The following is a 16,031-nucleotide window of genomic DNA, read 5'->3' as shown; positions in this document are numbered from 1 at the left end:
ACTGCCCGATTGGGAAGTCGAGCCAGTCACGTGAGATTAAGGGTGCTGATTACCTAATCACTCACTCAGCACCAAACTACACCGGTTTCATTTAATTATATCAATTTGAAGAGATACCATGAATTGGAACGGCACCAAAGTGTTATTAGAGGCTGTTTGCAATACTGGTATCACCGAACTAGGGGAAGAGACCGCGGATCATTTTGATAGGTTGTTGCTACTGAAGGAAACAAAGTGTTTGCGTTGTTTGATTGGTATACGGCGGTTAATTAAAGATGAAGTTTTCCCATTCTTTACAATTTAATGCTGTACCTGAATGGTCTTCTAAATATATTGCATATACCACTTTAAAGAAGCTTATTTACTCTTTGCAAAGAGATTCTTTGAAGAAGAAATCGTTTGATTTGGAAGAAGAATCCCAGTTGATATCCAATGAGATAACTGGTGCTAATGAAACGGATTCTTCAAGTGTATTTTTGGCTGCGTTAGATGCCGAGTTGGCTAAGATAGACGATTTCTATAGAATCCAAGAAGATTTGTGTTTTAAAAAAGTCGATGAATTAATTCTTGATATTGAAAATTTCGAAAGTGATTTGCACAGCAATGGTTCTATTTCAAGTCGCAGAAATTCTTCTCTTAACCAATTTTCATTAGGCCAAAATGGTAATCGAAGTAGAACTAATTCAAATCCTTCTGTTGACCAATTCCATACTACCACCGATCCCGATACTGAATTCACTCAGGATGACGATGAAGATGATGAAGATGATAATAGTGCTAGAAATTATAATGGTCCAGACCATAGACGTAATAATCAAAGAGATGGTATGGGTGGCTCAACAACTTTAGATCAAAGCAAATCCCTTGATGATTATTTGAAATCCCCTAAAACTCCTGCTATTTGGAGTAGTATCAATAATTCAAATTTTGATGCGTTACCTCCTCAATTAGTTATACTTTCCGAAACTAGAGTCATTTTAAGAAAAAGAGTCATTGCTCTTTTCACTACCTTATCAGAATTGAAATCTTATATTGAATTAAACCAAACCGGGTTTAAAAAAGCTTTGAAAAAATTCGATAAATCTTTAAACACTTCTTTGAAAGACCAATACTTGACTAATTTACCTCTCAAGTCTTATGTCTTCAAACAAACTACTGTTGAAAAAGTTAGTGATCATATTGAATCCTTGGTTAAATTATATGCTTTGATTTGTAATCATGGTGCTGATTTAGAAACTGCAAGACAAGAATTATCAATCCATTTAAGAGAACATGTTGTTTGGGAAAGAAATACCGTTTGGAGAGATATGATTGGCTTGGAACGTAAAACTTATGCTGCAAATCAAAGATTGAAATCAAACAATAATAATATCAATGAAAAACTGGGTAAAAATGGATCTCCTCTCACTTTCAACATGTCCTGGAAAAATCCTACTTTTTTAAAATTATTTTCAATCATTGCAATAACTTTAATTTTATTGAATTTTTCTCCCTTCAAAGATGAACAGCAGAAAAATTGCTTTGCCCTTTTAATTTGTGCATCTCTTTTATGGGCTACAGAGACTATTCCTCTTTTCGTCACTTCTCTTTTAATTCCGCTTTTAATTGTTATCTTGGATGTTTTGAAAAATCAAGATGGTTCAGTAATGAGTACCGTTGATTCATCTAAGTTCATTTTAGGATCAATGTGGAATTCAGTCATTTTATTATTATTAGGTGGTTTTACATTGGCGGCTTCTTTATCGAAATATCATATCGCTAAATTAATTTCTACTTGGATTCTTTCTAAAGCTGGTACCAATCCTTCAGTAGTCTTATTAACAATTATGGGGGTAGCATTATTTGCTTCGATGTGGGTATCAAATGTCGCTGCTCCAGTTTTATGTTTTTCAATCATTCAACCTTTATTAAGAACTTTACCAAAAGGTTCTCAATTTACCAATGCTTTAATTTTAGGTATTGCTTTAGCTTCTAATATCGGTGGTATGGCTTCTCCAATTGCTTCACCTCAAAATATGATTGCCATTGGATCTATGGAACCTCAACCATCTTGGGGTCAATGGTTTGTTATTGCCATCCCTGTATGTGTTTTATCACTTTTATTTATTTGGGCATTTCTATTACTTACTTTTAAATGTAACTCTAAAAACACTCAATTAGTTGCCATCAGAACCATCGATGATAAATTCACTGGTGTTCAATGGTATATTATTGCTGTTTCTATTGGAACAATTTTCTTGTGGTGTATTGCATCTAAATTAGAAGGAATTTTTGGTGAAATGGGTATTATTGCTCTTATTCCAATTATCTTATTTTTCGGTCCTGGTTTACTTACCACTGAAGATTTTAATAATTATCCTTGGAATATTGTTGTTTTAGCAATGGGTGGTACTGCTTTAGGTAAAGCGGTTGCATCATCTGGTTTATTGGCCACCATTGCCGTTAGTATTCAAAGAGAAGTTGAAGGATTTTCCTTATTTGCAGTTACTTTAACTTTTGGATTATTAATTTTAACCATGGCTACTTTTGTTAGTCATACAGTAGCTGCTTTAATTATAATACCATTAGTCTCTGAAATTGGTAATGCAATGCCAGACCCTCACCCAAGATTGCTTATTATGGCTAGTGCATTATTATGTTCAGCAGCCATGGGTTTACCAACATCAGGTTTCCCTAATGTTACTGCCATTTGTATGACTGATGAATTTGGTAAGCCTTATTTGACAGTCGGTACGTTCATTACTAGAGGTGTTCCAAGTTCAATAATTGCATACATTATAATTGTCACAATTGGATTTGGAACCATGAAGCTTATTAACTTTTAAATTTTAATGTATATCAATTTTTATAGTAACAGTCTATCAAACGATGTCAAAGATCAATCCTTTCAGTCAAGAACAAACTTATCAATACGCTACAAATGTAAGATTTATGTAAGGAAACATTTATTGATCACTATTTAATCATTTATTCGTATAACGTTAAGCTCTCGTAAGACATTAGCAGTTTTTTTTTTTTTTTATTTATTATTTTGTAAGATATAGAAGAATCTAATCTAACATAAGAAAAGACTCAGGAGGGTCTATTAAAACAAGGATTTGAAGAGGGTATTAATACCTTGAGTTTAAAAGACAAGAGAGAAAACGAAATATCTAGTTTTTCTCATAATCAGCTATTAGACTGGTTCAGTTTGTTGATTAGTTGGAGCGGTAGCTTCGGGTTCAGCAACAGGTTCATTGGTTGCAGCTGGAGCAGGAGAGAAAGCGGTGTCACCCGAAACTCTTGGACTTTCACCAATATGTTTTTCAGAAAGGGAGCCTGATCTAAACCAGTTATGGAAGAAACCTTCATCAACATCTTTGACATTCAACCAAGTTAAAATGGTTGGAACAAAAGCGAAAGTGATTAAATCCAAAATACCATAGAAGACCGCTTCAGAATCTGGCTGAATCTTATTACCACCTTCACTTAAACCCCAGGCAATTGGATATAAGATCCAAACGATGATTTGGAAAACAATCAACAAGTTTGCAAGTTTATTGGCAGACAAGGCACGATAAGATCTTGAAAGATTGAAAGAAATCAAGGTGATTGCAAATAATTGAGCAGTGACAGCAAAAGTGAAATAACCCCATTTATAAGTAGAATGAATTAATCCACCAATAAGTAAACCAAGCACAAAAATTTCTGTAGCCAAAAGTTTAGTAGCCAAGTTTGAAATCAAAGAAACTAAACGGGTGAAATTTTCACGAGTGGAAGAGTTAATTGAACTATCTCTCAAAGTGCTTGTAGCCACTGTGATTGCAAATAAGTTAAAGGGCCAAGCCAAAAAGTAACCGATATATTTAACGTAGAATATTTGTCTACGGTAAAGATCTCTATCGGTTGAGACATGTTTGAATTCAGTTCTGGTCGAAGCATAACCTAAATTAGAAGCATAAGTAAAGTAAGTATAAGCCAAAACTGCATTTGTAAATAAGGGTACCACCAACAAGGATTTTTTCAAAGCACTTGATTTAGAGCTTACGAATCCATAAATGACGGCATGAGCGATTGCAAATAATGCAAACACAGCAAATGCAGCCCATAACCAATCGGACCCATGATTAGTTAAGTGAATATCAATTGAAGGGTCGGGAGGATTCACCTCAAGTGCTTCATTACCAGCACGTTTAATAATATCGATAGCAGCCATGTTTTAATTAGAATGATTGCAAAAAAAGAAAAAAATTAAATTATCAACAATTTTTTTGAAACAAACACAAAGTTATTTTGGAATGATGATAGGGATAATCAGAATTGAAATAGGGGTAGGCTGCCAGGGTTTATATAGCCCCGTTTTAAGCAGAAATATATTTATTCGGGACTCAAGGAAAGTCTTAGAAGAAAGGGTATCCGGGACTACTTTTGACGGGACATTACTAAGGAAGACAAGTGGGCTGCCAAATCAACCCATTGCAAGGAAACCCATTCTCGGAGGTTCCAACCGGATACGGCAGAACTAGCAATCTGAGTAATTTAACCCAGTAAGGACGAATTGTATGATTAGCTTATACGAACATCCGATCTAGCAGGGGAGAGGTCATGTTTTACTTTACGGTACATTGTTGATCTCACGAACATAACACAACCATAGTACTCCAAACAAGTATAAACGAAGTCGGGTCAAGGAATTGGTTTGTCAGCCAATTTTGCAGTCTGCAAAATCACTCAATTTTTAGAACGGCTGAATCGGAAAATGTTATTTTTTGCACTCATTTTTCATTTTTTGCAATCTTAGTCTGTGACTATGAGTAGACAAAGTAGACAAAGTAGACAAAGTAGACAAAGTAGACAAAGTAGACAAAGTAGACAAAGTAGACAACGAGTAGACAACGAAGAGATAGTAAGGATCAGCAGGAGAGTAAACATTTGTCAAGTAAGAGTGGACAGTTGGGTGAAAGTAGACGGTTGAGACAGTTATAAGGGTATACCTGGATAGAAGTGGAGCAGAGTGATCAAAGTCTGTACAGAGGTGCAGAACAGCCAGGGTATAGTGACAACAGTGGATGGGATGATTCGGAGAGAAGGACGGGATGAACGGCTAAGGTTTAAGCTTTTGGCTACATCAACAACCATCCTACCAGTTTACAATGGATATTCAAAGAACAATCATGTATTCTATATACTTTTAACCAATTGCAACGGGCTGACCCTCATTTAATCTACTTAGAGCCTCCTTGTTGAGATCTCCCGAAGCATTGCAAATGGAGCACTTCAATCTTTTAGAAAAATAAAAGGGTAACACCGGAATGAAAAACAAAGTTATACAGTTAATGGTTCGAATAGCATGCGCCGACTGGTTATGACAATTACCGCAATAACAAGTTATATTACCAATATTGTCTAATGGTTTATTAAACTCTTTAACTAAATAATGGTTAGTCTTGTATCCAACGCCATTGATGGACTTCATACATACACCCAATTAAAAAAAAACAAAAATCCATTTCCCTCCCTGATTCTCAAGTGATTCCTAAACTCAATCAACTACTAAAACTCCTTGTACTTGATGAAAGAGTAACTGCTTCGTGTTGAAACGATTTCACTTTGAAATGATCGTTTTTTTATCGGGGTTGCGCCGGTGCACGGGTGCATTCGTGGTACGGAGCTTATCAATTAACGATGGGAAAATCATCTCCTTTACAAGTGGCATCACTAGCTTTATCCTCTTCGTTAATAGAAACCCGGCAAGATGGCCAATACTCAATCACGTCCCAAGTCGTTTGTACAGACGGTCATACCATTGGCCAAGACCCTTCAATTCTACTGGTTTATCGGCCATGTTTCCAGTTTAGTGTTTTTCACTTTTGACTTTTTGTTTTCCTTCATTAATAAATCAAAAGCCTTGAAATTCTACCAATTAACCTTGGTTTCGGTCATTATAACTTATTCAATAGTTATCAAACAGGTTCATTTGAAGAATTCTTGGAACGTGGCCAAATTGCTCCAGTTGCAGAGCTTTAAAGATGAAAATATCCAATACTTGAGTCTTTCATTAGTTTTCTTGTTAGCAAGCTTCAAAATTGGCCCAGTTAACGGATACTACTCCTTAATTGTATTCTCTATATTCCACGTTTTACATTACTTCCAGAAAAACTTATTACCGTCCTTGCCAATTTCAATTGCAGGCCAACAATCAATCAATTCAAAAATTAATCACTTCACTTCCAATTACAGTCAACAAGCCTTACTTGTTGCTGCTAATATGGAAGTCTTCTTGCCTTTGGCTTTACTCATGAAGTCTTTCCTTTTGGTCTTTATGATTTTTAAAGATCCTGCCTACGTGTTGGTGTACTTATTCACGCTTGCATCCATTGTTGTTTTCATTAAATTAAGATATAATGATAACAAATACACCCAGGATGTCATTCAACAATGGGACTACAAAATCTCTACCGTATTGAACCATCCCCAATTACAAGCTTATCCTTTATCTAATCTCTATCATCAAAATTTTAAGGCTTTGGTTGCAAAGTATATTGGTCCAATAAGAATTGCTCCAAAACCTTCTAAAAAGACTCAATAATTCATCACCTCAACCTCTTTTATCTAGACATACCATCTCTTATTCTTGTAAGAAGTACCTTGTAAATTTGGCTATAGTGTCAAAAAAAAATTATGAGGCCACACGATCTCTTTGAATAAAGCAAAAAAAAAAAAAATGAATACCTTTTCATTTACAATATTTTTATTTACAATACTTTAAATCATTCATTGGCAATGGCTTCACAAAGTAGTAAGAAAACAGCATCCTCCAATGCCAACACTTTGAAAGAACTCCATTTGATTTCAATTGCAGTAAACTTATTAGCATTATTGGTTTTGCTTGTGTTCAAAAGACCTTCTTCAAAATGGGCTTATTTGATTTTTTCACTCCCAGCATTCTTCTGTCAATATACTTTAGAGAAAAGTGGTAGACCAATTTACGGATTGGAAAATGGTTATTCAAAGCTTATCAAACCGGGCCAAGATTTGAAAGGTGAAGGTTTATTCGAGTATATGTTTGATTGTATCTACATTACTTGGTTAATCGACTTGCTAATGATTGTATTTGGTTCCAATAAGGTTTGGTGGTTATACCTGGTAATTCCAGGTTATGCTGCTTATAAAGCTGCTTCCATTGCCAAATCCTTCTTCGGGGGTGGTGCTAAAGGTGCTGAAAACTCTAATAATACGAAAGAAGAACAAACTAGCAGTACTAAGTCTTCTAATACTAAAAGTAAAAGACAAACAAAATTAGAAGCAAGAAGAGAAAAGGGCCAAGTCCAAGTTAAAAGACGATAACTTGCTTATAATAAAAACATTCTTCATAGTTTCATCCTCTGGAATATATTTGTTAATTAATATCTTTTTGTAGATTACTCGTTCAAAAAAATGCTGAAAAAAAAAAGAGTACTATGAAAAACCAACTAAACTCGACTCAACTCTTCAAAAACCATCAAATGTTTACAAGACCTTTGTTGGGTGGCTTAAGAATCATAGGAAGACCTTCAGCTAGCAGAAGCATCTCTCAAATCATGTCGAACTCCACTACCACACAACCAACCATTATCCAATCAAAGATATCGGGTCCAATTGAATCATCAATAATAGAAAAATTAACCGATAAGTTTCATCCTTCTTATTTGAAAATTGCTAATGACTCTCATAAACATAGTCATCACGCTGGAATGGTGGGTGCTTCAAATGTGAAAGAATCTCATTTCAGAATTGAAATCATTAGTGATGAATTTTCCGGTCTCAATATGCCTTCAAGACATCGTTTAATTTATCAACTTTTAGATGACGAATTAAAAAATAAGGGTGTTCATGCTTTGCAAATGAAGACCAAGACTTCTTCAGAGGTTAAAAACTAGACCTAGGTAATTGTGTATATACGGAATATCATTTAAAACAACTATTATGTATTTGAGGTGTAGATAAGTAAAGGGCTATATAAACAACAGATGATGAATAAAATATTGATATAAAAAATATATAAAAGAAGAGAACAAACGCAAAATCAAACAAAACTTGAAAGAAAACTAATGTAAAGATAAATGAAGCCAGAGAAACGTTAAGAAAAGAGAAAAGTCAGAGAAAATTAAAGGGTATAATTAAGAGTAGATAGAGATTAACATCAACCTTGTATGAATTGTTTTTGGTATTTTTGATATTTTTTTAATTTTTTCTTTTTTTTTTTTTTCATTTAATTTTGCTTTTATTATTAATGCCAGCATGTAAGTATAAAAAGGACTATCATATTGTGAATTAGGCTTCAGCAATGGTGGCTGGATTACCGTTCAATTGAACATCATTGAATTGATCGTTATTCTCGCTTTCAGCTGCATTATTATTAGCTTCTTGAGCAGATGCATTCTTAGCAACTAATTCAACAATTCTACGAATAACTGGTAAGCTTAACCATGCTGGAACATAGGCTTCAACTCTGGAGAATGGTCTCAAATCAACAGTTCTAAATGGATCATTGAAATGACCATCGGTAGAAACCATTTCAAATAAATCTTCATTAGTAGCACCTTCATTAGCTTTAACTTTATCAGCAACAGCTTGTAAAACTTTTGGAGCAATTGGAGTTTCATAATCAGCAACATAATATTGAGAAATTAATTTTTGAATTTGAATTGGTTTTAATGCATAACAAATTTCATAAATGATTTCGATATCATCTGGAGTATTTTTACGTAATTGTAATAATTTTGCAGCTTGAAGTAAATGACTTAAATATAATGAGCCTTCTTGAATTTCATGACTCTTACACCATTCTTCCAATCTGGTAACATTATAATTTAGTTGTAAACCTCTCTTCCAAGATAAGAAATTACGTCTCATGATTAAATCATTAAAACATAATGCGTCAACAAATCTTAATAATTCAATAATAACTTCATTCATAACCTCATGTTCAATGAAATAGGATTTCATGGACCAATAAACGTTATTGAAAAAAGTTAAAATATCATCCATTTTATATTGAATACCAGGAGAAAATACTTTAGCCAAAAATGGTGAATTTTCTGGAGCCATGAATCCTGGTAAAGATTGAGATAAAACAACTGCTGAAACAGCCTTCTTTTCTAAATCTTTTTCCATTTTTTTCATCCACATATTGTAAATATTATAAGAAAGAGATTCAAAATCTTCTTTAACAACTGCAACTAATTTCAAGTATTCTTCGAATTCTTCTTCACTCATTTCATGTGACAAAGTATCATTAGCAATAATTGTTTGTTGAGCATAAGAAACAAATGAATATAATTCATGTGTATTCGATAACCAGAATGCACCATTTGGAATAACATCTTCATCTTTCAAAGTAGAAACAATTTGTTGAATTGCAGCTAAAACTTCACCCAAAAATTCTTCACTTTCTTTGGTAAGACCCAATCTCCACATATCAGATAAGATAATAATGATAATTCTTGCTGGGAATAAAACTTCTTTTCTAGTAAGATCAGCAGCAACACCGGCTGGTGGAATTTTCAAACCTTTCAATAATCCTTCAACCATTTCTCTGTGTAATTGTCTTGAATCTCTCAATAATCTGAATAATTCATCGTTTATGTCATCAATATTGGCAAAATCATCATTAGATACAGCAATAACAGAAACTGGTCTATTACTTTGATCCAATGAAGTTGGCGAATTCCAACCAATAGCACTGCTATGACGTTTACTACTGATGCTTCTAGTTTTATTGTTAACCATATTCTTTTGTTGACTTTGTAAAGTAGCAATTTCTGATTTTAATTGTTCAATATGAGTCTTCAAATCAACTTCAATGGTATCACGTTTAACAAGAGCATCTTTAGCTTTATTTAATTCTTCAATATTACGTTGAACTTCTTGTCTTAATTCAGCTTGTTCTTTAGTTAATTGTTCAATTTTTTGTTCAGCTGAAGTATATTCAGATTTAATAGATTCTAATTCTCTATTAAAATTTTCAATTTCTTTTTGATGATCAGCACCTTGAGAATCAAGTTTTTCATTAAATTCAATTTCTCTAGTTTTCAAAGTTTCACGAGCATTACTTGATTGATCAAGTAAATTTTTCAAATTAGCAATTTCGGTTACTAATTTTTTATTATCTTGAATTTTAGAAGTTAATGATTGAGTTAATTCAATCACTTTATTTTCTAATTTATAAGAAACCTCTTTCAAGTGATTAACTGATTTAGCATCAGATTTTAATCTCTTTAATTCATAACCAGCTAATTTTCTTCTGAAACAAGATTGAATTAAAACAACAGATTTCATTTGTTTTTGATAATCACGTCTTGCTAAAACACCTTTAATAGATTTTTGAATAACAATTGCTGATTGTTCACTTCTAATTTTAGTAAGATTTCTTCTTGTTTGCAAACCTCTAATTGATTTTTGTAAAACAGTAATACTATTAATGGTATTATTGAAGATTTGTCTTGAAACGTAACCTCTAACCAAAGTTTGAATTTTAATAGCAGCATTATTTTCAATTTCTTTTCTAATACGATCTCTTATAATAAACCCACGAATAACTGATTGTAAATTATTATGCGATTTTTGAATTTCCAAATATTTTTTACGATAGTAATGTTTTCTCATATTTTTTTGAATCATAACAGCAGATCTATGTAATTTATCAGATCTTAATTTTTCAAAATGAGCCAACATACCAGCTTTGAAGAAAATTTTAGTATTACCTAATTGATATTTACCTTTATCTTCAATATTATTACTCAAAATTCCATTACATAATTCGGTAACTGATTCTTGAGTAGTTTCACCAGCCATAACACCAATCCATAAGTCAGATGGAACTAAAATGTGATATCTATCAGCAAATTCAACATATGACCATCTAGATGGGAAACCAGCACAAGATATTCTAATAGTTTCTAAAACACCACAAGCCCTTAATTGAGACAACACCATTAATGAGTCAAATTCCCAGGCTTTTTTTTCTTCGTTTGGTTTTATACATCTAATATAATGAACATTTGTAGAATCAATAGTTTTCATAAGTTCAATTAAAGAATTTTTAAACATTGAACCTAAAGTTGGTTTTTTACTAGCAATGGATTTTCTACCATTTGCCACTGGTGGTTTATTTGCTTCTAAAGCAGCAGCAGTTTTATCAATAATTGATAAAACATCAATTAATAAAGGATTGGTTGAATTTTTCATAACTTCTAAATGACCTTCACCAACAGTATCTCTATTTTTTTCGATAAATCCATCAATATCATAAGTAACATCAAGAGCATAATGACTAACAATAAATTTAGTTTGACCAAATCTTGGTTTTTTGAAAACTTTATTAGTTGGTTCTTTATCTAAAGTTTGATACATTTTTTCAATCCAAGATTGATCATTACCAGCTGGTAATCTTGATTCTTCATCTAAAAGAGATAAGATACCTAATCTACTTTCGATTAAATTGATACAAGGTTGATTATCAGCAAAATCAATAAAAGACCATTCAATTTCTTCTTTAACATATTCTTCTTGTTCTAATTTGAAAACATGTTGATTGAATTCTTGTTGTAATTTTTCATTAGCATAGTTAATACAGAATTGTTCAAAAGAATTTTTTTCAAAATGTTCAAAACCATAAATATCTAAAACACCAATAAATGATTTTATATTAGCAGCAACTTCTGGAGGACATAAATCAGTATTAACATAATCAACTAACCAATCAAATAATGCAGAATAAATATATTTTGAAAAAGAATCTCTGGCAACTAAAGCTTGTTTATGATTTAAATTACTAACAATTTTTTCTGATCTAGTAGTAATTTGTTTTTTAACACACCATTTACTAAAAGAAAAAGCATCAATACCTAAAAGATCACAAGCTTTAACTAAATTAGGTTCATCAGAAGATAATAAAGCATCATTTCTTGTAGCAGTAATTTCAATATTACCTAAATGTAATAAAGCCGCTAAAATTTTATAAATTTCTAATTGTTTTGAATCATCTATACCAATTAAAGCTAAAGCATCTTTGGTAATTTTAAATTCAGCAGCATCATCAACACCTTTAATGTCAGGATTACCACCTTGATTAGTATATTTATAATCCGAAGCACTAGTTAAACCAAGAGCCAATTTATCATCTTCATTCATACCAGCTAATAATTGATAAAAAATATGATAATTTCTTTCACTTGAAGGTTGGAAAACTAATCTTGATCTTTCTAATAAATAAGTTCTAATTCTAGCACCGATAATAGAAGTTTTATTATCGAATAAAATTTCCAAATATTTACCAAAACGAGAAGAGTTATCATTTCTAGTAGTTTTAGCATTACCAAAAGCTTCCATAATTGGATTAGTGGCTAAAATTTGTTTTTCAACATCAGACATATCCGATTTATGTTCAGTACCAATATTATTTTGTAATTCTGATTCTTCTTCAACCGAAGCAAAATATCTCATAATATATTTAGCACTTACGGTTTTACCAGCACCAGATTCACCACTAACAACAATGGTTTGATTATTACCATCCAATTTCATACATCTATAAGCATCTTCAGCAATAGCAAATAAATGAGGATCCAATTCACCTCTTCTTTTACCAGCATAAGCTTGAATAATATCTTGAGTATATAATTGATCAACTCTTTGGAAAGGATTAGTGGCAATCAAAACAATACCGGAATAAGTATAAATATTCAATTGAGAATAACGAAGTTTAATTGCATGTAACACTGCTGGTTCATTAAGATAAGATAAACTAGTTAAATCTTCTGCAGCTTCTAAAATAGGAGGGTTTCTTAATGGGGGTAATTTATCGTTATCTTCATTTAAACTATCGGCCTCCACGGAGAAAACCAATTCTTCATCAGTTTCTGAAACAAATTCTAATATATATTTCTCACCTTGTTTATTATTTGATTTAACAGAGGCACCTATCCAACCTAGTTTTTCATCAGGATACCAACAACGGGTACCAACGTCATATGCAGAAACCATGATGGATATTCACTTCAAATATACATACACTTTCTATGAAATCAGTATATGAAATAATTCAAGTTAATGAATCAAATAAAACCAAACTGGGCAAAAGAACAACAAATCAAAAAGAAAAAATCAAAATAGAATTGTAGTAAACGAGACAATAAACTATGATTTGATCTGTTTAATCAAGATACTTGAGTGAAACTAGCCTTTAATTGATTAAATAAAAGCGGGCGGCTAATATTAGCTAGCTATAAAGAAAGTTTGGGAAATGGGGGGAAAAAAAAAAAAAAAAAGCGGGTGGTGGAAGTGAGTGGGAAAGACGGATGGATATGAATAATTACCTAGTGAGTGAAGAGGGAATGGTAATGGTAGTGGATGTATAAAGAGAAAGAAGGATGTTGATACTTTTCTGAAACTATGTGCTGTTGATGTTGATCTGAGCGGGTAGCCTTTTTTTTTTAGTGCGGTGTGTTAAAACCACTAACAAAAACAGACGAATCGTTTATTTAGGGATAAATCCAGTGGGGCGCGTCTTTGTAAACAACCCGTGCACCGCGCAGTATCATCATCTTCAAAGCACCCGTGCACCTACAGTAATTTGAACACTAAATAAATATCTAATAAACTATAGCTTTGCATCTTTAAAAGGAGAGCTGATCAAGGGTTCGTAGACTCCGCCAAAGAGTTTATCTTCGGGGACGTATGCCGGGACGGATTGGGTTTCGACAAAGGAGTCGTTTAGGTCGGAGATTTTGGTGGCACCCAATAATCTCATATTCATAAACATTTCGTCCTTTAAGATTTGCATGGCCTTGTAAACCCCGTCGACCCCGTAGGTGGACATGGCATAGAGGAAAGGACGGCCAATGCCGACCCCCTTGGCGCCCAAGCAGATTGCCTTGAGGATGTCACTAGCACGACGGACCCCACCATCGACATAGACTTCCAATTTATCCTGGCAATTTTTCAGTTTAAGAATGGGCATTAATTCGGCCAAAACTTGAATTGGAGGTTTGCTGAACTCCAATTGTCTACCACCATGGTTTGAAAGAACAATGCCGTCGACCTTATGGTCGAGGGCCTTGAGGGAGTCCTCGACGGTTTGGACCCCTTTCAAAATGATGGGCATTTTAGTGATGGATCTAAACCAAGCAATGTCTTTCCAGGATAACGAGGTATCGATAAACGAACTGATTGCCCGTGCCGCCCCCTGGGTCCGATCGGCGTCCTCGTCATCTCCTTGAACATGACTTAGGTCCTCGACGTTTTTCAGTCTCATATCTTTTTCCCGACGGCCCAATTGGGGAGCGTCCACCGTGATGAACAACCCCTTGATGCCCCTGCGTTCGGCGTGCTGGACGATCTTGCGGGTGATTTCGTGGTCACTATTCACGTAGAGTTGTAACCATTGGGTTTGTTGATCAACGGCCGCGTCCACAATCTCATCGAACGAGCAGGAAGCCAACGTTGGAATCATTTGGATAATGTCCTGTTGAGCACTGGCCCGGGTCAACACCGTTTCCCCTTCGGGATGGCCCAACTTCCCCAAGGCCGTGGCGGTGACATAAAAGGGAGCACTGCACGGGGTGCCCAACATGGTGGTGGATAAATCGATATTGGTGACATCCACCAACACCCTTGGCTTGAAGAAAATCCGATGGTAAGCCAAGTGGTTATCACGGAGAGTGATTTCATCGTCGCATCCACTGCTGTAGTAGGCCCAAGCGGTTTTCTCCATCGTGTGTCTAGCAACAAACTCAAAATCGCTCAAGTTATAGATCTGGCCCAAATCCGGCTTGAGCTTCACCATTTGGCGTCTCTTCAACTCCTCCTCGGTGGGTGGTTCGTCGTCGTCGTCGTCGTACTCTTCCTCCACACTGATCGTAGCCGACGTTGGCACCGGGATCGGTTGTTTCCCGTCTTGCTCATCATACTCAACATCAAACTCATCAACAATGTCATCCTTAGCATCCTTGACATCTTTGACATCGTTGACATCTTTCACCTCCTGTTTCACCTCCTGTTTCACCACCTTCTTGGTTTTCTTCCTCTTCTCCACCTCTCCCAAATGATACTTGGGGGCCAAATACTTCTGTAACGTGTCCCCAGGATGAACTGGATCAAACACCTTGGTTGCATCCTTCCCGGCATACTTCAAAATGATCGCAGACCCTCCAGGGTGTTCATCAATAAAGTCACTGACGTCATACGCCTTATCGTGGATAATGACCCAGCAATCCTTCTTGGTGTTGTGCTTACTCACTTCTTCAATCGAAAGCATCCTTACCCGGGTACCTACACCTTCCAGGGGAATTATTGCTACTTTATATACTCTGCTAATCTCCTTTTCCGACCCCACAAGACCTACGCCCGTACCCCCGGTTCTCTTATCAGTAACAATTTTTTTAACTCGGGACGATTCCATGAGCGGAGCACGACATTTTTGACACCGAAAACACTTGTTGCCCGGACCCGTTACGTTTACTACTGGGTCTCCACCACCCACAGACCACTGCCGGAGCACTGGACTGTGCCAGAGAAACACTGGACTGTGCCGGAGAAGCACCAGGTACGGTCCGTGGGTAGTTGGGGAGTCAAAAGGAAAAGGTAAAAACCAACGAACAAACAAAAAAAAATCCTTTACAAAAAACGAACAAAAAAAAAAAACGAACAAAAAAACGAACAAAAAAAAAAAAACCAAAAAAAAAAAACCAAAAAAAAAAACCTTCAAAAAAACTTTTGCTCTCTCAAAAAAATTGGATTCATTAGCTTCGAAGTTTGAATCAGTTATTCTTTTCATTTTGATACTATCACCAAGCAAGTAATATCAAACATCATTAATCATATAATCAAGCTAGTCGAGGTTGGGCGTTTGACATTTTGTTGACGTTGTCTCTTTTCTGTCATCCCCTGTGCTGCTTTCGTCTTATTAATAGAAAGGTATCTTGAATCGTGGACTAGTGATTGTGGACTAGTGATATATAGTGGATTTGAATAGAGTATAGTGATATTGGTATAGTGATATTGGTATAGTG

The 16,031-nt window shown here is 34.6% G+C and overlaps 7 protein-coding genes across 7 annotated transcripts; 4 read left to right on the top strand and 3 right to left on the bottom strand.

Moving 5' to 3' along the window:
* Positions 1 to 186: 186 nt before the first annotated feature.
* Positions 187 to 2,907, top strand: PHO91 (Pho91p). The gene has a single exon (XM_020219481.1). The coding sequence runs from the start codon at positions 276 to 278 to the stop codon at positions 2,823 to 2,825; it is 2,550 nt and encodes an 849-aa protein (XP_020078972.1). The 5' UTR covers positions 187 to 275; the 3' UTR covers positions 2,826 to 2,907.
* A 268-nt stretch (positions 2,908 to 3,175) lies between these two features.
* On the bottom strand, positions 3,176 to 4,195 carry HYPBUDRAFT_154895 (opsin family protein; the record flags this gene model as incomplete). Its single annotated transcript, XM_020222069.1, has 1 exon — positions 3,176 to 4,195. One exon carries the CDS (start codon positions 4,193 to 4,195, stop codon positions 3,176 to 3,178), a length of 1,020 nt encoding a protein of 339 aa, XP_020078971.1.
* An 867-nt stretch (positions 4,196 to 5,062) lies between these two features.
* Positions 5,063 to 5,752, bottom strand: HYPBUDRAFT_175380 (uncharacterized protein). The gene is made up of 2 exons (XM_020222872.1): positions 5,462 to 5,752; positions 5,063 to 5,409 (listed from the first exon to the last, which is right to left on the bottom strand). Exons 1-2 carry the CDS (start codon positions 5,487 to 5,489, stop codon positions 5,171 to 5,173), a joined length of 267 nt encoding a protein of 88 aa, XP_020078970.1. The 5' UTR covers positions 5,490 to 5,752; the 3' UTR covers positions 5,063 to 5,170.
* On the top strand, positions 5,735 to 6,568 carry HYPBUDRAFT_100769 (uncharacterized protein; the record flags this gene model as incomplete). Its single annotated transcript, XM_020218072.1, has 1 exon — positions 5,735 to 6,568. One exon carries the CDS (start codon positions 5,735 to 5,737, stop codon positions 6,566 to 6,568), a length of 834 nt encoding a protein of 277 aa, XP_020078969.1.
* Positions 6,569 to 6,762: 194 nt separating this feature from the next.
* HYPBUDRAFT_86865 (uncharacterized protein) lies at positions 6,763 to 7,302 on the top strand (the record flags this gene model as incomplete). Its single annotated transcript, XM_020223790.1, has 1 exon — positions 6,763 to 7,302. A coding segment is annotated over one exon (540 nt), but the record flags the coding sequence as incomplete, so codon positions are not given.
* A 62-nt stretch (positions 7,303 to 7,364) lies between these two features.
* On the top strand, positions 7,365 to 7,925 carry HYPBUDRAFT_151458 (uncharacterized protein). Its single transcript, XM_020220504.1, has one exon. It carries the CDS (start codon positions 7,560 to 7,562, stop codon positions 7,896 to 7,898), a length of 339 nt encoding a protein of 112 aa, XP_020078967.1. The 5' UTR covers positions 7,365 to 7,559; the 3' UTR covers positions 7,899 to 7,925.
* Positions 7,926 to 13,486: 5,561 nt separating this feature from the next.
* CYB2 (Cyb2p) lies at positions 13,487 to 15,596 on the bottom strand. Its single transcript, XM_020220503.1, has one exon. The coding sequence runs from the start codon at positions 15,275 to 15,277 to the stop codon at positions 13,622 to 13,624; it is 1,656 nt and encodes a 551-aa protein (XP_020078966.1). The 5' UTR covers positions 15,278 to 15,596; the 3' UTR covers positions 13,487 to 13,621.
* Positions 15,597 to 16,031: the final 435 nt, after the last annotated feature.

This window comes from Hyphopichia burtonii (assembly GCF_001661395.1).
Source record: "Hyphopichia burtonii NRRL Y-1933 unplaced genomic scaffold HYPBUscaffold_1, whole genome shotgun sequence".
NCBI classification, from domain to species: domain Eukaryota; kingdom Fungi; phylum Ascomycota; class Pichiomycetes; order Serinales; family Debaryomycetaceae; genus Hyphopichia; species Hyphopichia burtonii.
This window is presented reverse-complemented; position numbering and strand designations above follow the sequence as displayed.